The sequence below is a fragment of the Triticum urartu genome, chromosome 6A (assembly GCF_056163025.1).
Source record: "Triticum urartu cultivar PI428250 chromosome 6A, HENAU_Tu73, whole genome shotgun sequence".
NCBI lineage: Eukaryota > Viridiplantae > Streptophyta > Magnoliopsida > Poales > Poaceae > Triticum > Triticum urartu.
Genome location: NC_141878.1, coordinates 562,276,865 through 562,302,553, shown reverse-complemented (window position 1 = coordinate 562,302,553; position 25,689 = coordinate 562,276,865). Strand labels below are relative to the sequence as shown.

The window sequence follows — 25,689 nt, the reverse complement described above, 5'->3', positions numbered from 1 at the left end:
TGTATCACTACTCTCGAGATTCAATAAGAATAGACCACTCTTCAAGGGTGCGTGACCATAAAAGATATTACTCATATAAATAGAACAACCATTATTCTCTGATTTAAATGAATAACCGTCTCGCATCAAACAAGATCCAGATATAATGTTCATGCTTAACGCTGGCACCAAATAACAATTATTTAGGTATAATATTAATCCCGAAGGTAGATGTAGAGGTAGCGTGCCGACCGCGATCACATCGACTTTGGAACCGTTTCCCACGCGCATCGTCACCTCGTCCTTAGTCAATCTTCGCTTAATCCGTAGCCCCTGTTTCGAGTTGCAAATATTTGCAACAGAACCAGTATCAAATACCCAGGTGCTACTGCGAGCATTAGTAAGGTACACATCAATAACATGTATATCACATATACCTTTGTTCACCTTGCCATCCTTCTTATCCGCCAAATACTTCGGGCAGTTCCGCTTCCAGTGACCAGTCTGCTTGCAATAGAAGCACTCAGTTTCAGGCTTAGGTCCAGACTTGGGTTTCTTCTCTTGAGCAGCAACTGGCTTGCTGTTCTTCTTGAAGTTCCCCTTCTTCTTTCCTTTGCCCTTTTTCTTGAAACTAGTGGTCTTGTTGACCATCAACACTTGATGCTCTTTCTTGATTTCTACCTCCGCAGCTTTCAGCATCGCGAAGAGCTTGGGAATAGTCTTGTTCATCCCTTGCATATTATAGTTCATCACGAAGCTCTTGTAGCTTGGTGGCAGTGATTGGAGAATTCTGTCAATGACGCAATCATCTGGAAGATTAACTCCCAATTGAATCAAGTGATTATTATACCCAGACATTTTGAGTATATGCTCACTGACAGAACTGTTCTCCTCCATCTTGCAGCTATAGAACTTATTGGAGACTTCATATCTCTCAATCTGGGCATTTGCTTGAAATATCAACTTCAACTCCTGGAACATCTCATATGCTCCATGACGTTCAAAACGTCGTTGAAGTCCCGATTCTAAGCCGTAAAGCATGGCACACTGAACTATCGAGTAGTCATCAGCTTTGCTCTGCCAGACGTTCATAACATCTGGTGTTGCTCCAGCAGCAGGCCTGGCACCCAGCGGTGCTTCCAGGACGTAATTCTTCTGTGCAGCAATGAGGATAATCCTCAAGTTACGGACCCAGTCCGTGTAATTGCTACCATCATCTTTCAACTTTGCTTTCTCAAGGAACGCATTAAAATTCAACGGAACAACAGCACGAGCCATCTATCTACAATCAACATAAACAAGCAAGATACTATCAGGTACTAAGTTCATGATAAATTTAAGTTCAATTAATCATATTACTTAAGAACTCCCACTTAGATAGACATCCCCCTAATCCTCTAAGTGATCACGTGATCCAAATCAACTAAACCATGTCCGATCATCACGTGAGATGGAGTAGTTTCATCGGTGAACATCATTATGTTGATCATATCTACTATATGATTCACGCTCGACCTTTCGGTCTCCGTGTTCCGAGGCCATATCTGTATATGCTTGGCTCGTCAAGTATAACCTGAGTATTCCGCGTGCGCAACTGTTTTGCACCCGTTGTATTTGAACGTAGAGCCTATCACACCCGATCATCACGTGGTGTCTCAGCATGAAGAACTTTCGCAACGGTGCATACTCAGGGAGAACACTTCTTGATAATTTAGTGAGAGATCATCTTATAATGCTACCGTCAATCAAAGCAAGATAAGATGCATAAAAGATAAACATCACATGCAATCAATATAAGTGATATGATATGGCCATCATCATCTTGTGCCTGTGATCTCCATCTCCGAAGCACCGTCATGATCACCATCGTCACCGGCGCGACACCTTGATCTCCATCGTAGCATCGTTGTCGTCTCGCCAATCTTATGCTTCTACGACTATCACTACCGCTTAGTAATAAAGTAAAGCATTACATCGCGATTGCATTGCATACAATAAAGCGACAACCATATGGCTCCTGCCAGTTGCCGATAACTTGGTTACAAAAACATGATCATCTCATACAATAAAATTTAGCATCATGCCTTGACCATATCACATCACAACATGCCCTGCAAAAACAAGTTAGACGTCCTCTACTTTGTTGTTGCAAGTTTTACGTGGCTGCTACGGGCTTTAAGCAAGAACCAATCTCACCTACGCATCAAAACCACAACGATAGTTTGTCAAATAGACTCCGTTTTAACCTTCGCAAGGACCGGGCGTAGCCATACTTGGTTCAACTAAAGTTGGAGAGACAGTCGCCCGCAAGCCATCTATGTGCAAAGCACGTCGAGGGAACCGGTCTCGCGTAAGCGTACGCATAAGGTTGGTCCAGGTCGTCTCGTCCAACAATACCGCCGAACCAAAGTATGACATGCTGGTAGGCAGTATGACTTGTATCGTCCACAACTCACTTGTGTTCTACTCGTGCATATAACATCAACATAAATAACCTAGGCTTGGATGCCACTGTAGGGTTTCATAGTAATTTCAAAAAATTTCCTACGCACACGCAAGATCATGTGGTGCATAGCAACGAGACGGGAGAGTGTTGTCTACGTACCCAACGCAGACCGACTGCGGAAGCGCTGACACGACGTAGAGGAAGTAGTCGTACGTCTTCACGATCCAACCGATCAAGCACCGAAACTACGGTACCTCCGAGTTTGAGCACACGTTCAGCTCGATGACGATCCCCGGACTCCGATCCAGCAAAGTGTCAGGGAAGTGTTCCGTCAGCACGACGGCGTGGTGACGATCTTGATGAACTACACCAGCAGGGCTTCGCCTAAACTCCGCTACAGTATTATCGAGGAATATGGTGGCAGGGGGCACCGCACACGGCTAAGGAATAGATCACGTGGATCAACTTGTGTGTCTAGAGGTGTCCCCTGCCTCCGTATATAAAGGAGCCAAGGGGGAGGGCTGGCCGGCCAAGGAGGAAGGCGCAGGAGAGTCCTACTCCCTCTGGGAGTAGGATTCCCCCCCCCCCAATCCTAGTCCAACTAGGATTCCTCGGAGGGGGAAAAGAGGAGGAGGGGGCCGGCCACCTCTCCTAGTCCTAATAGGACTAGGGGAAGGGGGAGGCGCGCAGCCCATCTAGGGCACCCCCTTCTCTTTTCCACTAAGGCCCACTATGGCCCATATAGCTCCCGGGGGGTTCCGGTAACCCTCCCGGTATTCCGGTAAAATCCCGATTTCACCCGGAACACTTCCGATATCCAAACATAGGCTTCCAATATATCAATCTTTAGGTCTCGACCATTTCGAGACTCCTCGTCATGTCCATGATCACATCCGGGACTCCGAACAACCTTCGGTACATCAAAATGTATAAACTCATAATATAACTGTCATCGTAACCTTAAGCGTGCGGACCCTACGGGTTCGAGAACAATGTAGACATGACCGAGACATGTTTCCGGTCAATAACCAATAGCGGGACCTGGATGCCCATATTGGCTCCTACATATTCTACGAAGATCTTTATCGGTCAGACCGCATAACAACATACGTTGTTCCCTTTGTCATCGGTATGTTACTTGCTCGAGATTCGATCGTCGATATCCAATACCTAGTTCAATCTCGTTACTGGCAAGTCTCTTTACTCGTTATTGTAATACATCATCCCGCAACTAACTCATTTAGTTGCAATGCTTGCAAGGCTTAAGTGATGTGTATTACCGAGAGGGCCCAAAGATACCTCTCCGACAATCGGAGTGACAAATCCTAATCTCGAAATACGCCAACCCAACATCTACCTTTGGAGACACCTGTAATGCTCCTTTATAATCACCCAGTTACGTTGTGACGTTTGGTAGCACCCAAAGTGTTCCTCCGGCAAACGGGAGTTGCATAATCTCATAGTCATAGGAACATGTATAAGTCATGAAGAAAAGCAATAGCAACATACTAAACGATTGGGTGCTAAGCTAATGGAATGGGTCATGTCAATCAGATCATTCAACTAATGATGTGACCTCGTTAATCAAATAACAACTCATTGTTCATGGTTAGGAAACATAACCATCTTTGATTAACGAGCTAGTCAAGTAGAGGCATACTAGTGACACTTTGTTTGTCTATGTATTCACACATGTATTATGTTTCCGGTTAATACAATTCTAGCATGAATAATAAACATTTATCATGATTATAAGGAAATAAATAATAACTTTATTATTGCCTCTAGGGAATATTTCCTTCAGACGCTTGCTTCTCCCAAGAGGCGTTAGATGCCTTCAATTTGGGAGATGCGCACCTCCGTGCCGCTCAAAATGGTCTAGCCAGAGCCACGGAGCAATATGTAAAAGACATACGGGTAAGAAAACTTTGGTAAATATATATGTAGCAGTAGCCCCCGGGACTAGAAATAGTTAGAATAACTGGTTTAAGGATCATTTGACATGCAGGTTCTTACAGAAAAGCCCTACTGTCCCAGGAGCTGGAAGAGTGCAAATCCCAACTGGAGGCCGCACTAGCCGCGGCAGGGGAGCCTAAGGAGGCCCCCTCTGGTAATATACATTTCGATAGATAGGTATTTCGCGAAGCACGGCTTTGGTGCGAATCTGACAAATAAAATTGCAGATGGCGCCGGATTGAATCCGGAAAAGCAACATCTCCTACGCCAACTAAAGGCTGGTGAGAGGGTGCTATTAAAGGTGATGGGGGAGAAGAACGTTCTCCAAGATGCCAACTGTCGGTGTCAAAACCGGCGGATCTCGGGTAGGGGGTCCCGAACTGTGCGTCTAGGCCGGATGGTAACAGGAGACGAGGGACACAATGTTTTACCCAGGTTCGGGCCCTCTCGATGGAGGTAAAACCCTACGTCCTACTTGATTAATATTGATGATATGGGTAGTACAAGAGTAGATCTACCACGAGATCAAGGAGGCTAAACCCTAAAAGCTAGCCTAAGGTATGATTGTTGTATGATGAAGTTGTCCTACGGACTAAAACCCTCCGGTTTATATAGACACCGGAGAGGGTTAGGGTTACACAAAGTCGGTTACAATGGTAGGAGATCTTGAATATCCGCATCGCCAAGCTTGCCTTCCACGCCAAGGAAAGTCCCATCTGGACACGGGACGGAGTCTTCAATCTTGTATCTTCATGGCCCTAGAGTTCGGCTGAAGGTATAGTCCGGCTACCCGGACACCCCCTAATCCAGGACTCCCTCACCAACTCCCGGCTGGGCATCGAGCTGAAAGATGTTCGTGCCCAGCTATCAAACTCCGTGAAGGAGAATCAGCGACTTCGGCGCGGCATATTTTGTAAGTGCTTGAACGAACCATTTGAAAGAAAGTTCGGCGGGGAAGTCGACTGACAGAGCAATGTCTGTAGGTGTGTTAACAGGTCGTCCGGCGGAGGAGATGCCCGGTTCTATGGGTGACCTTCTTCCCGAGCTCTCGCAACTGCTCGATCGAGTTCGGCAGGCGATGCGAGGCGTCGCCCAGGCCCTGTGGCCATCCGTCTCCATGCCCGAAGGTATTGGAGAGCTTGCGGAGAAACTAAAGGGAGCACGGCGGTGCTTCCAATTGTGGAAGATATTAGCCTACCGTCAAGGCGCTAGGGAGGCCTGGGCCATGGTGAAGACGCGGTACTCAAAGGCTGACCCCAACCACATGGCCGAGGTCGGTCCTATAGGGCCCGATGGGAACGAGATCCCTGTAAGCTTAGTGTACGGCCAAGTAGAGTTGGCCACAAAGTACTCCCAGCAGGACTGTAAATTAGATAGCCTGTTAGATGGTATTGAAGAGGAATACAATCAGTCAAAATGACTATGTAATCGAATTGACATTTATAATGCCTTCTAGCCGGATTGTAGATCATTTGTCATGGCTGACCTTTTCGCTTCAATCTCGGGGCCTGACGGTCTGGAGTGTGTCCGAATTCCCATGCGGTTATATAGAAACCGGGGAATGCGTGGAGACCAGGTGTAGGGGTCATTAGTGCATGAACAGACAAGTCCCCGACTAGTTATGTTATATTACATGGCTAGTAAGAAACATCTTCCAAGGAGAATAGTTCCGTTAGGGGTTCCTTTCCCTGGGGGGCATGCCCTAAAGTGCATGTCCATGCTGCGAAAAGAAACGCAGGAAAAATGCCTGGGGGCACATAGATAAAGAAAAAGATCATCTTTAGTTCACCGACCGAATATTCTCTTAAGAACGCTAGCTTTCGGCTTCACCCAGTCTGAGGTACACGTCCGGCTGATCCGGCAGTAACAATCGCAGAGGTGCTCCCTTTACCACCTAGCCGAATAATCAGGAACGTAGGGGTAAGCACAGGAGCCAGGCAACCCATCTTGGCCAAAACTTAAGTCATATCGATGCATATAATGGTGAATAAAAGGTACATGCGGAAGTTTGACACATGTGTTAGGCATGAAGCCCGTATAAATAAGCTTCTGTTTAAAGAAGCCCCCAGGTTTACTGAGCGCGGATAGCGCGTCATTTTGTGAGCCTTTAATGGTTTTAATAGATAGAAAAAAGGGGGAAGGAGAGAAATTTAAGACGGACATTATATAAAAAATGGACAGAGTAAGGAGACGAACACAGGATCCGGCGCTAGGCATAGAATCTTCGGAGACGGGCTGCGTTCCATGGGTTCGGCTCGAGTCGGTTATCCGATGCATTTCGCAGGCGGTACGCTCCACCAGTCAGGACTTGGTCAATTATGAAGGGACCTTCCCACTTGGGCTTGAGTTTGTCCTTTTTCTTGTCCGGCAGGCGTAGAACTAATTCGCCAATGTTGTAATTTTTGGCCCGTACTTCTCTACTTTGGTATCTTCGAGCTTGCTGTTGATAGAATGCGGAACGGGCTTTCGCCACGTCATGCTCCTCCTCTAATGCGTCCAAACTGTCCTGCCGATTGAGCTCGGCTTCTCTTTCCTCGTACATGCACACTCGAGGTGAGTCATGAATTATGTCGCAAGGCAGAACTGCCTCTGCGCCGTACACCATGAAGAATGGTGTGTATCCGGTGGTGCGGTTCGGCGTGGTCCGCAGCCCCCAGAGTACGGAGTCGAGCTCCTCTACCCAGTGCGTGTTAGATTCCTTTAGGGACCGCACTAGTCTGGGTTTGATGCCGCTCATGATAAGACCATTTGCACGTTGGACCTGGCCGTTAGTTTGTGGGTGATAGACGGAAGCATAATCGAGCTTTATGCCCAAGTTTTTGCACCAGAGTTTTACCTCGTCGGCCGTAAAGTTCGTGCCATTATCAATGATGATGTTGTGGGGGACGCCGTAACAGTGTACAACCCCGGATATGAAGTCTATCACAGGTCCGGATTCGGCTGTCTTAACAGGCTTGGCTTCTATCCATTTGGTGAACTTATCCACCATGACCAGTAAGTATTTGTGCTTGTGGGTTCCGCCTTTAAGGGGTCCAACCATATCAAGCCCCCAGACCGCAAAGGGCCAAGTGATGGGGATAGTTTGGAGGGCGGTGGGTGGCATATGGCTTTGGTTTGCAAAGAGCTGGCAGCCGGTGCATCGTTGGACTAAGTCCTGAGCGTCTGCCCGGGCCGTCGGCCAATAAAAGCCTGTACGGAAGGCCTTGCTTACCAGGGACCGGGCTGCAGCGTGATGACCGCCGAGTCCGGCATGGATTTCAGCCAGGAGATTCCGCCCCTCCTCTTCGGAGATGCACCTTTGAAGGACTCCGGTAGTGCTTTTCTTATAAAGCTCTCCCTCGTGGACTCTGTAGGCTTTGGATCACCGCACTATGCAGCGTGCCTCATTTTGGTCCTCGGGGAGTTCCTGCCTAGTAAGGTAGGCGACAAATGGTTCTGTCCATGGGGCGATGACGGCCATTATTACGTGGGCTGAAGGTGTTATTTCAATGGCAGATCCTCCGATTGTGTCAGAATGTTCGGTGTCGGGCAGTGCGATTGGGTCCGAGCTGTTATTGTTCGGCTCCCCTTCCCATGGCACGGATGGCTTGAAAATCCTTTCCAAGAAGATGTTGGGGGGGACTACATCGTGTTTTGCGCCGATGCGTGCCAGGACATCTGCCGCCTGATTATTTTCCTGGGCTATATGGTGAAATTCAAGTCCCTCGAACCGAGCTGACATTTTTAGGACGGTGTTGCGGTAAGCTGCCATTTTCGGATCCTTGGCATCGAAGTCTCCATTTATTTGGGAGATTGCGAGGTTCGAGTCCCCGCACACCTCTAGGCGTTGGATGCCCATGGATACTTCCATCTGGAGACCATGTAGAAGGGCCTCATATTCGGCTGCATTGTTGAAGTCTGTGTACCGAATCTGTAGTATGTATTGAACTGTGTCTCCTATGGGGGATGTCAAAACGACGCCAGCCCCCAGTCCAGCCAACATTTTGGAGCCGTTGAAATGCATAATCCAATTTGAATATGTGTCGTACTCTCTAGGGAGTTCGGCCTCCGTCCATTCTGCGACGAAGTCGGCCAAAACTTGTGACTTGATGGATCGTCGTGGCTTATAAGTTATGTCGAACGGGAGGAGCTCGATGGCCCATTTCGCAATCCGGCCCGTTGCGTCATGGTTGTTTATAATGTCGTTAAGTGGTACTTCCGAGGCTATTGTTATTGAACACTCTTGAAAGTAGTGTCGTAGCTTCCGGGATGCCATGAATACCGCGTACGCAATCTTTTGATAATGCGGGTACCGTGATTTGCAGGGAGTGAGGACAGTGGACACATAATAGACCGGCCTCTAAAGGGGGAATTTGTGTCCGTCCGCTTCTCGTTCGACGACGAGCACTGCGCTTACAACCTGATGTGTTGCTGCGATGCACAATAGCATTCGTTCGCCGGTGTTTGGCGCGGCCAGGACTGGGTTTGTTGCCAGTATGGCTTTTATTTCATCGAGTCTGGCTGTGGCTGCGTCCGTCCATTTGAAGTGTTGGGTGCGCCGAAGGAGGCGGTAAAGGGGAAGGGCCTTTTCTCCCAAGCGGGAGATAAAGCGGCTTAGAGCCGCCACACATCCGGTTAACTTTTGTATCTGTTTGAGGTCCTTTGGGATATCCAGCTGCGACAGAGCTCGGATCTTGGCTGGATTTGCTTCAATTCCTCTGCTGGATACAATGAAGCCCAAGAGCTTTCCGGCTGGAACGCCGAAAACGCATTTTTTCGGGTTGAGCTTGATGTCGTATGTTCGGAGATTATCAAATGTGAGCCTCAAGTCGTCTACTAGAGATTCAACATGTCTTGTTTTGACGACCACATCATCTACGTATGCCTTCACTATTTTACCGATCTGGCTTGCCAAACATGTCTGAATCATGCGCTGATATGTTGCGTCGGCGTTTTTGAGCCCGAAGGGCTTCGTGTTGAAGCAGAATGGCCCGTATGGTGTGATAAATGCCGTTGCGGCTTGGTCTGGTTCTGCCATCTTGATTTGATGGTAGCCAGAATATGCGTCGAGGAAACACAACGAATCGTGTCCTGAGGTCGCATCGATGATTTGATCGATGCGGGGGAGGGGGAAGGGATCCTTTGGGCAAGCCTTGTTAAGGTCTTTAAAATCAACACACAGGCGCCAGGATTTGTCCTTCTTTGGTACCATCACCAGGTTTGCTAGCCAGTCCGGATGTTTTATATCTCTGATGAATCCGGCCTCTAATAGCTTTGCTTGTTCCTCTGCCATAGCCTATCTCTTAGGTTCGGAAAAACGCCAGAGAGCCTATTTGACAGGTTTGAATCCTGTTTGTATATTTAAGCTGTGCTCGGCCAGCCTACATGGGATTCCTGGCATGTCTGAAGGGTGCCAGGCGAAAATGTCCCAATTCTCTCGTAGGAACTCTCGCAATGCGGCGTCAACATCAGGTTTTAACTGTGCCCCGATGGAAGCTGTTTTATTGTGGTCTGTTGCATGGACTTGGAATTTGACTATTTCATCCGCTGGTTTAAAGGAGGTGGATTTGGATCTTTTGTCGAGTACCACATCGTCCCTATTCACCGTAGAGCGCATCGCAGTCAGCTCCTCAGCCGCTAGGGCTTCGGATAGTGCCTCGAGGGCCAGTGCGGCTGTCTTATTTTCGGCACGGAGTGCTATGTCCGGATCACTGGCGAGAGTGATGATCCCATTAGGACCGGGCATCTTGAGCTTCATGTACCCGTAATGGGGTATTGCTTGGAAGATTGTGAATGCTTCTCGCCCTAGCAAAGCGTGATAACCGCTGTTGAACGGGGACACATGGAACGTGACCTCTTCGGACCTGTAATTGTCCGGCGTGCCGAACACCACATCTAGTGTGATTTTTCTTGTACAGCGCGCTTCCCGACTGGGGATTATTCCTCTAAAGGTTGTGCTGCTTCTCATGATGCGGTTCTAGTCTATATCCATTTTTTGAAGAGTTTCCTCATAAATGAGGTTCAATCCACTGCCGCCGTCCATGAGTACCTTGGTAAGACGAAAGCCGTCCACTATTGGACTGAGGATCAATGCAGCTGGTGCTCGGGCTGTTCGGAATTTAGGTTCATCACTGGCGTTAAAGGTGATGGCCGTGTCACTCCATGGGTTTATTGTTGCTACTTGGTAGACTTCGGCGAGGCTGCGGAGTGTCCTTTTTCGCATATTATTTGATGCGAAGGTCTCGAAGACTGTTAATATCGTATTGGTGTCTCTAGGGTGGCTTCCTATGGCCTCCGGAATTAGGAGGTTTTCGCCAATTTTGGCCACCTGCCGGAGTATCCAACATGCTCTAAGGCTGTGAGTTGGTGTGGCGTCCTTTGTACTATGAATTTTACAGGGGCCATTAAGCCATCCTTCTAGTACGGTTCCATGCCCTGTAGAGGGTTTTTGCCTTTTGGTGTTTGACCCGGGTGTCTGGCGATGATGCACCCTTTTATTTCGGACTGGGCTTGCCTTAAGGGACGGATTGTCCCAAAATTTTGTGTCGGTTTTCCAGGCGCTTTCCATCGCACAATACTTTCATACTATGGACGCTAAGTCAGTGAAGCATGTAATATCACGGCGACTTATGGCGTTGAGTATTCCCTTGTCCGTGCAATTATTGCAGAAGAATGAAATTGCGTCTTCCTCGCGGCAGCCCTTTATCCTGTTCATAACCAGGAGGAATCTGGCCCAGTAATGATGTACTGTTTCTTTGGGCTCTTGCCTGATTTGGGATAGAGCGCTAATGTTCGGGTGGGTGGGTGGAATTAAATCCGAAGCCTTACCCCCTCTGAGGCTCAGAGGCCGAGGAATTTCCGAACTCGAAAATTTGGATTCCTGGATGTCGTCCAATGAATCCAGTCCGTCGCCTGATTCTAGGTTCAGGTCTTGAGTGATATCCTCCCCTCCGCGGACATCCGGCTTGGAGGGATCGGGAATTCGGACGTAGCGAGTCCTTAAGATAGATGAAGGGTCGCCGCATTGTCCCTCTATCACGGCAACGTGATGGGTGGCTTGGGGAGAGTTAATCTCTCTCATATCGGTTTTAGGCCCAATCTGGTCGTAATCCGTAGTGACTCCCAGGGCGGCGAAGCGATCCAAGAGCTCGTTTATGGAGGAAAGCTCTATTGGATCTAACTGCTCGGCATGTTCCGAGTTGACATGAAGATTGTTTTCGATGGCTCGAGAGGTCATCGTCGGCGCAGAAGCCGAACAGGTGGTCATAAGAAAACCACCTAGCCGGAGGGTTTGGCCGACAGCCAAAGCTCCCTTAGCAACGGTGTCGTCTTTAAAGACGGGGCGAGGCATCCTTCCTGATGGCGACGACACAGAGGAACTCTCAATGAAAGCACCAATGTCGGTGTCAAAACCGGCGGATCTCGGGTAGGGGGTCCCGAACTGTGCGTCTAGACCGGATGGTAACAGGAGGCAAGGGACACGAAGTTTTACCCAGGTTCAGGCCCTCTCGATGGAGGTAAAACCCTACGTCCTGCTTGATTAATATTGATGATATGTGTAGTACAAGAGTAGATCTACCACGAGATCAGAGAGGCTAAACCCTAGAAGCTATCCTATGGTATGATTGTTGATGCGTATGTTTGTCCTACGGACTAAAACCCTCCGACTTATATAGACACCGGAGAGGGTTAGGGTTACATAGAGTCGGTTACAATGGTAGGAGATCTGAACATCCGTATCGCCAAGCTTGCCTTCCACGCCAAGGAAAGTCCCTTCCGGACACGGGACGGAGTCTTCAATCTTGTATCTTCATAGTCCAGGAGTCCGGCTTGAAGGTATAGTTCGGCTATCCGAACACCCCCTAATTCAGGACTCCCTCAGTGTGCATTTGGCATTAAACAAGTTTCAAGTTTAGTAGTGGTCCTTTTCGGTGATTTATTCTTTTTACCAAGTTCTAAGATAAGTGCCATGGTAAATAGTGAATAACAAAAATGTTAATGTTAAATAGCTGGTCGAAATCTTGGACACTCATGTCATTTGGTGCTCAATTTGCCAATGATTGATGTCATGTTTGTTCATTGCTTTATCTGGTCATTGCTTAATGTTTTATACAACTAATCAAAGTCATTTCGCTTATTGCCCTATTTTTTGTCTGCTTTGGCAGGAAGAAAAAACTATGAAGTACTTCAGTGTGTTGAAATAGAGGGGCCAGACTCAATGGAGAACGCCTTCCATGGCCGCACTAGGAAGGTCTGTGTGCCCACGGTCTTGTCAGTCTGGTTGGCCCTATTGGCTTGAAGGAGGTCGTCGTGCACGGAGATGTTGCAGAACTAGAAGGCGAAGCCGGAGTTCATGGAAGTGTTGAAGCAGGCCTGGGTCGTGATGGAGTTCCTCTAGCCTGGGAGCGGTGCACGGGCGAGGAGGCAGTTCTGGAAGAAGATGACGGCATTGCCGAAGACGAAGTCGATGATGCCGGCGACACGACAATAGAGGTAGAACTATCGGAGCGAGTGCGCGTACATTGTATCCTGATGGCCCTCGAAGGTGCAGTGGTAGAAGACGGACAAGTCCGAGTCGCACTGCAGCACCATCGCCTGGTGCTTGGCCGGCCTTGCCGTGTTCTCGAACATCACGTCCCGGGTGATGAACCCCTTGCCCACCACCACTGCAATGCATGCATACACGACGCGATCGCCAAGCCCCAGCCTATATTATTATAGTTTATACTAAATTTTTACACCTTTTACAAGCCAATTCGCCAAATCATTATAATATCTACACATTCTTTTACATATTATATGGCGTTAAAAGATTACATTAGTTTTAATTTTCAGTGCACTTTATCTTTAAAATATGTCTAAACCGTTTTTTCTTAAACTGGAAAAGAAAATTCGTTTGTCTTTTTGGATTAATCTCTGAAGCTTCTATGAATAAAATGTATATGTTTGTGTGTGTACCATAACTACATTGGCAGATATCCTTAAAGGGCATGATAGAAATATCTTGGTAATTAATTCTAGTTTATAATTAGGTATTAGCGAAGAGAAAAAATCTAGTGTATATAAGGTATTTACAAAACTATTTCCACCGAACCATTAGCATATTCGTTTACCGTTTGTCTTTTGGGTCAAAATGTCTTAGAGAAACTCTAGCATATTCTCTAAAAACGTCGTTCCTTTATATAAAAAAAGAAACATCAATATAAAGGTTAATGGGCCAAAATCCACTCTAACAGATTCACAAAAGCAGCCCGCCGAACAATGCCATGAACCCTGCCGTGACTGGTGTTCCCATTCCATTATTGATTGGAGGCCCTGCTACTTGTGAGCTATGTTGAGATTTCTTCCGAAGAGAGAGGGTGAAGCAATATAGTAAGGGATAGTATTTTCCTTAGTGAGAACCAAGGTTATCAAACCAAACAAATTCCTAGTAAGCAGTACCTACACACACTAGAGCAAATACTTACAGCCAACGAAGGCAAAAGGATTGTCAATCTCCTTGAACTCGTTACTTGCAAGGATTAAATCTGATAGTGATAGATATATAAATTAAAAAGTAAAATAAAAATAGTAAAATTGTAGAAATATATTTTTTTATTTTAGTTATGTGATAAAATTAGACGTAAGGGCATAGTTTTCACTAGAGACTTCTCTCTTGAAACGTAGCATACGATGGGTAGACAAATTACTGTTGGGCATTGATCGAAAAGCGCATTATTATAATGTTATTCATGACAATGATCATGTATATATGCATCACGTTCGTGACAAGTAGACCAAAATAATTCTGCATATACTACTATTACTCTACTTTGAACGTGCTTTTATGCTTGCCTCTCTACGTATTAAGTTCATAACAAACAGAGTAACATTTTAAGTAAGATGACATGATGTAGACAGAATAAACTCAAGTGAATGATTAAACCCTGTCTTTTTACCCTTAATGGTAACAATACAAATACATGCCTCACTACACCTTTTGTCACTCAATAAAGACACCACAAAATTGAACCCATTACAAAGCACCTCTCCCACCAAAGATAAATCAATCTAGTGGGGCATACCAAACGGATAGATCGGATAAAAATACAAAGCTATAACAATCATGCATAATAAAGTTTAGAAAAGACTCAATTACTTTCAATGAATAATCTAATCGTAAATCCATAATTCATCGGATCCCAACAAACATAATACAAAAGAAGATTACATCGGATAGAACTCCATGGACATCAAGGAGAACTTTGTATCAAAGATCAAAGAGAGAGAAGAACCATCTAACTACTAGCTATGGACCCGTAGGTCTATGGTGAACTACTCACACATCATCAGAAGATAAGCAAGGTTGATGTAGAAGCCCTCCATGACCGATTTCCCCTCCGGCAGAGTACCGGAAAAGGCATGTAGATGGCATCGCGGAAAAAGCAGAAGCTTGTGGTGGCGGGAAAGTTATTTCAGGTGGCTCTCTGTTGGTTTGGGGATTTATGGGAATTTATGGCACTGTAATTATGTCAAACGAAGTTGCATGGGACCCACGATCTCAGGTGCCCCCCCCCCCCCGGGGGGGGGGGTGTGCCGTGTGAGCTCGTGGTTCTCTCTTAGATCTTCTGGCCTCCTCCAAAAATTCACCGTAAAGTTTCATCGTGTTTGGACTTTGTTTGGTACTGATTTTCTTAAAAGGCAAAAACAAGCAAAAAAAAACAACAACTGGCACTTGGCACTGAGTTAGTAGGTTAGCCCCTAAAAATGATATAAAATTACATATAAAGCATCCAAGATTTAGGTGGGTTTGAGGACTTGGTGGATCTTGACCGGGCTATATCGTTTGATTTTGCTCTTTCACATTTCAAGGGATATGAAGAGAGAGAGAGAGAGAGAGGGAGAGAGAGAGAGATGCACATGGACCAATTTGATACTTCTTGAGGCCAAGAAGAGGTCAGGCAAGCAAACTACACGTGCGATGAAGATATACCTTGGTATGAGCATTGGAGAGCATCATATTTGACGCGGCCACCGGAATGATCGTATCGATGTAACACGTCGAGGAGGAAAACTACAACAAATTTGTGAAGGGAACGCCCGAGCGCTCACTCAAGTCCCTCACAAATCGTGAGAACATCATTTTTTTAGGCTTGCAATCGATGAACAGTTGTTTGGAGGAAGTGAGGAATGTGCCTCCTAGTGGTGCCACAATGATGAATATGTGAGTGTTTGTCATGTCTGTGAACATTGGGAATATTGACCGAGCCTTATATGTATTTGAACACTGTTGCTCAGCTTCCAATTGTATGTTTTACGATGGGGTTGTTCAAAACAGGTACAAACAACCGACAAAGACAAAGGGCAAGAATTGTGTGTTTGGATATTGTTGAAACTTGCTTGACCACAACGAGAAGAAGACAATGAATGATGATGCTCCATCGAAGAAAGCGAGATGTCAAGTAACTCATCTTCTTTGGAGGTTGAAGATGGCAATGATAAGGGTGAGAGGAGGCCTAGGAGGGTCGAGCAAGGGGCGGCTCGATGGAAGGAATAGGATGAAGGATATGCTCACAATAGAATGAGAAGCCGCATCAAATTGATGAGGTGATCACAACAAAGGGCTTGGTGGTGTAAGCCATGCAAGCCAAGTTAGACTTGGCAGAGAAGGAAGCAAAAAGGAAAAGTGACAAGGCGGTGAGAGATGAATGTGAATAGAGGCGCAAGGTCCACATAGAAACGTCTGCTTCTACAAGAAGAACCGGTGTAGTCAAAGATCGTACGTACTGATCAAAGAAAAAAAAAACCACCACTTCATTCATTCATACACAAACCTTAATATGTCCCATTCAGGAATAAGTATAACAACCCATCAACTAATTCCCTAAATTTTGTTCCATCCATAGTACGTGACGAGGAACGACAGCACCCCGTACTTCTAGACCCCTCAGAGTAGCATGCAGACTCAGATGATGATCAAGAGTTCAAGAAGCGAGCAGCCCAGACGTGAACCTGACGCCCGTGGTCGGCAGCCACATGTTGCCCTCGATGAACTGCGCCACGGTGAAGTTGCTGGCCTCGGCAGGGCTCATCGTCACGTGGTAGCCCGGCCACCTCACCCTGCCGCCGATGCCGGCGCCAGGCCCTGTGTTCATGTACTCACCGTAGTAGAGCGTGCCAAGTGTGGACTGGTTGTCGTCCCACGCGAGCCACCCCTCGGGCCGGACCACAGTGCCGATGTAGGACTGCATGAACACCACCCGCGAGTACGCCTTCCACGGCCGCCCCAGGAAGGTCTGCGTGGCAACGGCCTTGTCGGTCTGGTTTACCTGGGCTCGAAGGAGGTCGTCGTGTGCGGAGACGTTGCAGAACTGGAAGGCGAAGCCGGAGTTCATGGAGGCGTTGAAGCGACCCTGCGCAGTGACGGAGTTCTTCTGGCCCGGCAGCGGCGCGCGGGCAAGGAGGTGGCAATTCTGAAAGACGGCGGCGGCGTTGCCAAAGACGAAGTCGACAGTGCCAGCGATGTTGCAGTCGCGGTAGAACTGGCGGAGCGAGTGCGCGTATAGCGTGTCCTGGTGGCCTTCAAAGGCGCATCGGTAGAAGACGGACAAGTCCGAGTCGCATCGCAGCGCCACCGCCTGGTGCTTGGCCGGCCCCGCCGTGTTCTCGAACGTCATGTCCCGCGCGATGAAACCCTTGCCAACCACAGCTGCAATGCATGCATGCACGACACCACGTCAGGCAGAGAAAAAAAATATCGACGGAGATAAGTACTCAGTAACAGTAATTCTTGGGTGGTCAGAAGCATATATATCTCGCATGATTTGGATCCGAACATCCCGTGACAATGACATTTGGCCGAGTCGGTCAAGCGACAAGCACTAGCGGCAAGCTTGATAGTATAACGTGCTCGTCAGACCGACCAGGGTTTGGGACACGTCGATAAAGCCATGCATGGAACTGAAGCTTTACGCACCTACGGTTTCGTCCATCAAAGTGGCCCCCTGAAGATGACATGCTGCTAATGCTAAGCCACAGCGCAGACAGACGCCCGGACTAGAAGCAAAAGATCGGGCAGCACCAGCCGGATCAGCGCTGTGTCTGTCGGTGATCTCCCTCCCGCAGTACTGTGTGTGACCGACGGCCAGCAAAAGGAGAAAACGACGTGCTCATCTGAGTCTCAGCAGCGTGACCCGACCCGTCCTCCCCTCCGGGCCCTGCATCCCATCCCATGATCGACTACAGAACGTACGATGCGAGAGGTCTCGTGGCTTGGGTTGGCACCCGGCAGCTAAAGCAAGTAGGGTGCGGCGCTACCAGTCCTAGCTGCATGCCGTGCACCGCACCGCATGGCCACCGGCACGACCTGCTGTCTCACGGGCTACAGTGTGCCACGCGTAGAGCTCGGCAGGGGGGCGTGTGTTTTGACTTGCTGAGCCAAACAACCAAGGCCAACCAGTGGGACATGTGGTATTGTCCATTGAATTCGTCGCTGAAGTGCAAGTGCAACTACCCCTGGCCCTATTAATGCATGCTGCATGTTCTGTATTCAAGCTAGGCGCGTGGTCGATCCGGGAAGGTGTCAGGCGGGGGAGTCAGGACTTGAATGTGCACACTGCGCACCACGGCTAAGATTAGATGAACAGTGTATTAGACACTGTGTGGGAGGGTAGCTGGAGTCCAGTGCATGTAGTACATGCACCAGAAGCGAGCTAGGCGCGGCAGGTAACAAAATGCACCGGAGAAAGCAAAACAAAATGCTGCACAGTGACATATATACGGCTGGAGCAAAGTTGTACTACTACGGTAACATTGATATGCTACACTACAACACATAGAGCAGAGTTTGTACCACGGTACTGCATCGGCATGCGCCTTAACGGAATCGTACTAGTGTGTACCAGCCACAGCATCTCGTCCAGACAGTATACAATGATGACACATTTGACCGTGCTACTCCGGCTACATGCATCTCCTGGAGGTGGTCACGAGCTAAGATCTCAGGTGATCGACCGTGCAAGTGCAAGCTTAAGCAAAGCAATGGCAGAGATAGGCTAGTGTGTGGGGGCGCATGCATCCGAAGCATCACAACTTCACAAGAGCCATTGAGTGCATGGTGCATGCTACGATTTGACCTTGACCACGCACTTGCACTAGGACTAGCTAGCTTCTCCTACAGCGTGCGAGACTTGTTTTCAACTTTGGAGAATCAGATCGATATCGATGGCCGTGGCTTACTCAATCTAGCAATATTAGGTATTTAATCTAGAAATATTAGGTATTTACAGGCCGCGAACTTGTCTGTTTACTACACTCGCACGCCTTAAACTCACACGATCAACTTAATTTTCTAGAATTAATGGAAGGACTGGATTGATGAAACTGTAGGGAGCAGAGCACGAACTCACCGACGGTGGCGGTGCGGAACGTGGAGTAGCCGTCGACGTAGTTCAGCCGGCCGGAGATCACGGTGGCGCCCATGCCGTCGCCGACCAACATCACGTTCCACTTCTTCTTCTTCACTTCCACCGTCTCCCTATACACGCCGCGCTTCACGTAGATGACGTACCGGCCCCCGTCGCGCTCCGACGGCGCCGCGTCCAGGGCCGCCTGGACACTCGTGTGGTTGCCGCTCCCGTCCTGCGCCACCACCGCGTCCACCGGCATCCCGCCCGGACCCACCGGCATCTGCAGCAGCCAGCGCTCCCTGGCGCCCAGCCAGTGCGGGTGGCGAGCCCCCTGGCCGAGGCCGCGCCCCCGGTGACCACTGGTGCGGGCGGACGACGCGGCTTCCTCGCCGGCGGCGACCTGGCCGAGCCCGTCGCCCAGCATGGACGTGACGGCCTGGAGGCCCGTGGAGACGAGCGAGCCTAGCACGGAGTCGGTGTCGTCGAGGCCGTCCTTGCAGGTGTCCTGGTTGCCGAGCGCGCCGCTGAGCCACGCACGGAGGTCGGCCTGCGCGTCGCCCGTGCCGACGCGGCCGGCGGCCCCCGCGCCCGCGGTCGACGGCGAAGCGGCGGACATCGACCAGGACAGCTCGTCGGAGGAGAGGTCGAGCAGGTCGAGGCAGTCGTTGATGGCAGAGGAGAGGCGGAGGTCGTCGCCGCCAAGGACGCCGCCGACGATAGGGAAGGACGAGACGATGGACGCGACGTCCTTGATCGCGCCCAGAGCCTCCTGCAACGTGGAGACGAGCTCGGGCGAAATGCCGGCAGCCGTCGCCTTGGACGGCGCCGGCGGCGATGGCGCCGTCAGCTGGTGCGCGCTGGCGAGGAGGAGGCTGAGGGAGAGCGCGAGGAGGAGACGAGGCGCGGAGCTCGGAGACGTCGGCGCCATGGCCGCGCAGCTAGCTAGTGTGGTGACTCAGTGACAGGTGCAGTGTATAGCTTGGCGAGAGTGACCGATGGGTGGCATCGGCATATATGGGCGCTGCTTTCTGTGCCCGCGGCAGTAGCTGCTCTGCAGCCTGCACCGGCACTGCCGTGGGTTGTTCGATGGTGCAGACAGAACGGAGACCGACGCTCTGCTTCCGTTGCCTTTTCCGCCGTCGTGAATTTCCTCTCCAGTTTTATTTACTTGCTTAAGCGTTAAGCATCGATAGTTTTTGTCTTCCCAAAGACAATGCACATACAGATATAGATATAGTATATGCAGTTCGGTGAGGAATGCTTGTGATTGAACCGCGTTTCATATTCGACAAAGCTTCAGAGCCGAGCACACTACGAAATGCCTTTTCCAGTGATTCGAACGCAAAACATGCAAAAAGGCCACGAAAGTCTGTTCACGGTTTTGCAAAAACCATCTACACCGACCTTACGGCCAATTTGAGATGGTGCGTCGTCCCGGTACGTTGCCGTGGACGGCTTGACGCGGCCGTAGTCGGGCGAAAATGTGCCACCGTCGTCGTGTCAGTCAGAGAGGCGCCACGCGACAGCCACCGAAAGTTCCAAGTTGAGAGCCCCTGCACCTGCACTGCATACGTACGAACCGGCTGGGCGTCGCATGTGGTGTGTCCTTGTGTCTTGTCGGCGTCGGCGCTGCTGGCCCGCGCAGCCTAGTTGGTACGCTAGTACGCGACTGTGGTGTGCTGAGCGCCATCGTCCCAACCCAAGCCCCGTCGCCGCGTGACATAAATCCTAGCTAGCTACTGTAGGCATGTTCGAGCCGGTGCCCAACTGGGCAACAGGGCAAGCTCCCCAGTCACCACTAGTACCGTGATATGTCAGTCAATCGTTTGGACTCTTGAGCTGGCCAGTACTCCACGTCCCATTTGAAGCACGCCATGCTCCCAGCAACATGAAACACCAAGGACAGTAGAACGTCCCAACCCACGCACGACATACTGGTCCTAGGCATGCTGGAGAACTCGAGCCCGGTGCCCGGCGGATCACCACTACCTTGATCTGTCAGTCCATCTTTTGGACTTTGGGTACTGCGCCTCCGTGCGAGCGAAAGTATTTGAAGCCGGGAAAACAAGTGTTTTTTTTACCATAGCTTTATGAAGAGAGAAGGATATGTGCTCCCTCCATTCCATAATGTAGTGCTTCCTCTATCTACGTGCTTCAACCCTTCACTCATCCTAGCTCAACCCTACTACTCACACCATGTAGAGACTCCTGAAGCTCCTGCTCTAGACCACCTATCTAGTTCTTGCCAGATCAATTCCAAGTGTCAAAAACGATTTTATAATGCGGGATTAAGGGAGTAGTTCTGTGCAGCTTTTTAGCCTCTTACAATTCCCTCCTCACCTAGCAAAACAACTGGAAATGTTTGAAAATATTAATAAGCATACAGCGTACGAAAAACTCATGTCCTTCTTGAACCTCCGAAATTATATTGGAGGAGATAAAACATGTTTTGTTTGATATGAAGTACTATCAATCTGCTAGTGTAGTGGTTTGCTTACAAAATTTTGATCTAGAATTCTGAGAGGAAAACAAGAGGGATTCGGAGTTTTTTTTTGATACTTTAGTCACGTGTGATTTAAACATTTGAAGTGCAATCGTACCTAAAGTTTAGAATGCCACATTTTCCCAGAAGTTTAGGCCTATTTTGTCTCCTGAATTTAAGTTACAAAATACTCCCTCCGTTTTTATTTACTCTGCATATTAGGTTTGACTGAAGTCAAACATCATAAACTTTGACCAAGTTTATAGAAAAAAGTATGAACATTTACAATAGCAAATCTATACGATGTGAAAGTGTATTCAACAATCAATCTAACGTGATTGAGTTGTTATTGTATACCTTAATATTTTTGTCTAAAATTTTTGTCAAAGTTTACAAAGTTTTACTTTGACCAAATCTAATATGTGGAGTAAATAAAAACGGAGGGAGTACTTACAGAGGTAATCTCCTCATTGCTCGGGGTCACGGCGAGGTGGCTTCGCTATTGGGTGGAAAGGAAATATTCATTCTATGTGGACATAGTTGTTCTTATAACGGCTTCTACGATTAGCATACCTTTGTGCATGTTGTCTTTTCTAGAAGCTCAAAAAGGGGTTATAAAAAATGGAGCACCACAGATCTTCGATGCTTTGGTTTAAATGTAACGAAAAACTTGGTTAATTGACCTATTGCTTGTTATGCCTCAAGGTTGTTCTGGTTTGGCAAATATGGATGTGACAACGATAAATCATACTCCCTCTGTTTCATAATGTAGTGCATGTAGATTTTCTTAAAAATCAAACTTTACAAACTTTGATCAGGTTCATAGAGAAAATCATTTATATCTACAATACCAAATATACACATATGAAAGTATGTCTTATGATGTATCCAAGGATATATATATTTGGTATTCTAGACGTATATGTTTTTCTCTACAAATTTGATCAAAGTTTAGAAAGTTTGACTTTTCAAAAAATCTATACGCACTGTATTGTGGAACGGATGGAGTAGCTTTTTGAGTAGGTGACTTGGGAAACTCAAGTTTGGCAAACTCTACTGACTAAGAAACTTCTTCAAAAACAATTTCTATCAAATAAAAAAGACTAGAGGGTTACACTTTTGGTAGGTTTTGATGAATGTGAACCACAGCTTTTAGAGTTACATTGAGAAAGTAGTTGCCCATGGAGCTAACCCAGTTCTAGGCGGATTGTTGGTGTAATGAAAGTCTATTAGCAAAACAGTTTTCTAGTTTGTACATCATATCTTTCACAAAGCTAGTGACAGTACCAAAAAATAAAGATGAAGGTCGGAGATATATCATATTCAAAAGTACCTTGTAGTCAGATATAGCAAAACCCTGGTGGATGCATTACACTAGGTTGTGGAAGATGACATGGTAGATGGAAGATAAAAACGAAGAAGCAATTTTTAGCTCGTTTTCAGGGTTTTCTTTTCGTTAGCCATAAGCCATCGTTGTCCGCACCCTCACGCCCCAACCTCTAGGGTGAGAGGACGACGGCGAACGGCGAACCCTGTTCTATGCGGTTTGGTGCTCCGTCGTAGGCCGGACGAGCCCGCTGGCGGCTGGGATCCACGGCTGGTTCTCCTCCTCGTAGGCAGCACCCAGCCGTCGGGGAAGCCCGTGGTGAACGGTGTCATGCCGACCTCCTCATGGCCATCCCCAACCTCTCGTAGGTACTGCACTACCTCCCTAGGGGCACATCAAACATTCGGTCCTTATTTTGGGCAGTGATCTTCGTCGGCGCGCCGGCCCCTAATTTGGGCCATTCGCACCCTGCCCGTCAAATCTTCCCCCCGAGCCGTCAGATCCCTTTCTCTATCGTCCCCAACCACCCATCTTCAACCTCCCACGTGGGAAAGGGATAGTACTGCCTCGCACGCCCCGACGCCCCCGCACGCGCCGACTGCTTCGCCTCACCTCCTCGTCTTCCCTCACCGCCGGTCGCCGCCCTCGCTACTGGTCGCCGTCCTCACCTATGTCGCCTTCGTGCGTTTATCACCTCCATGGATGCAACAACGTGCGCCCATGGTTGCAGCCTTGTAGCTCCGGTGGCATCGCTGATGTCTACTACACAACCTTCTTCTAGTAGATGTTGTTGGGCCTCAAAGTGCAGAGGTTTGTAGGACAGTAGCAAATTTCCCTCAAGTGGATGACCTAGGTTTATCAATCCGTAGGAGGCGTAGGATGAAGATGGTCTCTCTCAAGCAACCCTGCAACCAAATAACAAAGAGTCTCTTGTGTCCCCAACACACCCAATACAATGGTAAATTGTATAGGTGCACTAGTTCGGCGAAGAGATGGTGATACAAGTGGTATATGGATAGTAGATAAAGGTATTTGTAATTTGAAATTATAAAAAAAGCAAGGTAACTAATGATAAAAGTGAGCATAAACGATATTGCAATGATAGGAAACAAGGCCTAGGATTCATACTTTCACTAGTGTAAGTCCTCTCAACAATACTAACATAATTGGATCATAAAACTATCCCTCAACATGCAACAAAGAGTCACTCCAAAGTCACTAATAGCGGAGAACGAACAAAGAGATTATGGTAGGGTACGAAACCACCTCAAAGTCATTCTTTCCAACCAATCCGTTGGGCTATTCCTATAAGTGTCACAAACAACCCTAGAGTTCGTACTAGAATAACACCTTAAGACACAAATCAACCAAAACCCTAATGTCACCTAGATACTCCAATGTCAACTCGAGTATCCATGGGTATAATTATACGATATGCGTCACAAATCTCAGATTCATCTATTCAACCAACACAAAGGACCTCAAAGAGTGCCCCAAAGTTTCTACCGGAGAATAATGACGAAAACGTGTGCCAACCCCTATGCATAGGTTCATGGGCGGAACCCGCAAGTTGGTCACCAAAACATACATCAAGTGAATCACGTGATATCCCATTGTCACCACAGATACGCACGGCAAGACATACATCAGGTGTTCTCAAATCTTTAAAGACTCAATCCGATAAGATAACTTCAAAGGGGAAACTCAATCCATTACAAGAGAGTAGAGGGGGAAAGAAACATCATAGGATCCAAATATAATAGCAAAGCTCGCGATACATCAAGATCGTATCATCTCAAGAACACGAGAGAGAGAGAGAGATCAAACACATAGCTACTGGTACATACCCTCAGCCCCGAGGGTGAACTACTCCCTCCTCGTCATGGAGAGCGCCGGGATGATGAAGATGGCCACCGGAGAAGGATTGCCCCCTCCGGCAGGATGCCGGAACAGGGTCCCGATTGACTTTTGGTGGCTATAGAGGCTTGCGGCGACGGAACTCCAGATCTAATCTCCGTTCTGGAAGTTTTAGGATACGTGGGTATATATGGGTGAAAGGAGTACGTCGGTGGACCGAAGGGGGAGCCACAAGGCAGGGGGCGCGCCCTAGGGGGGTGGGCGCGCCCCTACCCTCGTGAGCTCCTCCTTCATCTTCTGACGTAGGGTCCAAGTCTATCCGATAGGTTTCCTTCCAAAAATAACTTCACCAGTTGATTTCGTTCCGTTTCGACTCTGTTTGATATTCCTTTTCCTCGAAACACTGAAATAGGCATAAAACAGCAAATCTGGGCTGGGCCTCCGGTTAATAGGTTAGTCCCAAAAATAATATAAAAGTGGAAAATAAAGCCCAATATTGCCTAAAACAGTAGATAATATAGCATGGAGCAATCAAAAATTATAGATACGTTGGAGACGTATCAAGCATCCCCAAGCTTAATTCCTGCTCGTCCTCGAGTAGGTAAATGATAAAAAGATAATTTTTGTTGTGGAATGCTAGTTGGCATAATTTCAATGTAATTCTTCTTACTTGTGATATGAATATTCAGATCCGAAAGATTCAAGATAAAAGTTCATATTGACATAAAAATGATAATACTTCAAGCATACTAACTAATCAATTATGTCTTCTCAAAATAACATGGCCAAAGAAAGCTATCCCTACAAAATCATATAGTCTAGCTATGCTCTATCTTCACCACACAAAGTATTTAAATCATGCACAACCCCGATGACAAGCCAAGCAATTGTTTCATACTTTTGATGTTCTCAAACTTTTTCAATCTTCACGCAATATATGAGCGTGAGCCATGGACATAGCACTATAGGTGGAATAGAATGGTGGTTGTGGAGAATACAAAAAGGAGAAGATATTCTCACATCGACTAGGCGTATCAATGGGCTATGGAGATGCCCACCAATAGATATCAATGTGAGTGAGTAGGGATTGCCATGCAACGGATGCACTAGAGCTATAAGTATATGAAAGCTCAACAAAAGAAACTAGTGGGTGTGCATCCAACTCGCTTTCTCACGAAGACCTAGGGCATTTTGAGGAAGCCCATCATTGGAATATACAAGCCAAGTTCTACAATGAAAGATTCCCACGAGTATATGAAAGTGACAACATATGAGA

The 25,689-nt window shown here is 47.8% G+C and overlaps 1 protein-coding gene across 1 annotated transcript; it reads right to left on the bottom strand.

Annotated features, from left to right (window-relative positions):
* Positions 1 to 16,134: 16,134 nt before the first annotated feature.
* On the bottom strand, positions 16,135 to 19,870 carry LOC125515058 (pectinesterase/pectinesterase inhibitor PPE8B). The gene is made up of 2 exons (XM_048680477.2): positions 18,748 to 19,870; positions 16,135 to 17,048 (listed from the first exon to the last, which is right to left on the bottom strand). Exons 1-2 carry the CDS (start codon positions 19,673 to 19,675, stop codon positions 16,324 to 16,326), a joined length of 1,653 nt encoding a protein of 550 aa, XP_048536434.2. The 5' UTR covers positions 19,676 to 19,870; the 3' UTR covers positions 16,135 to 16,323.
* Between the last annotated feature and the right edge of the window lie 5,819 nt (positions 19,871 to 25,689).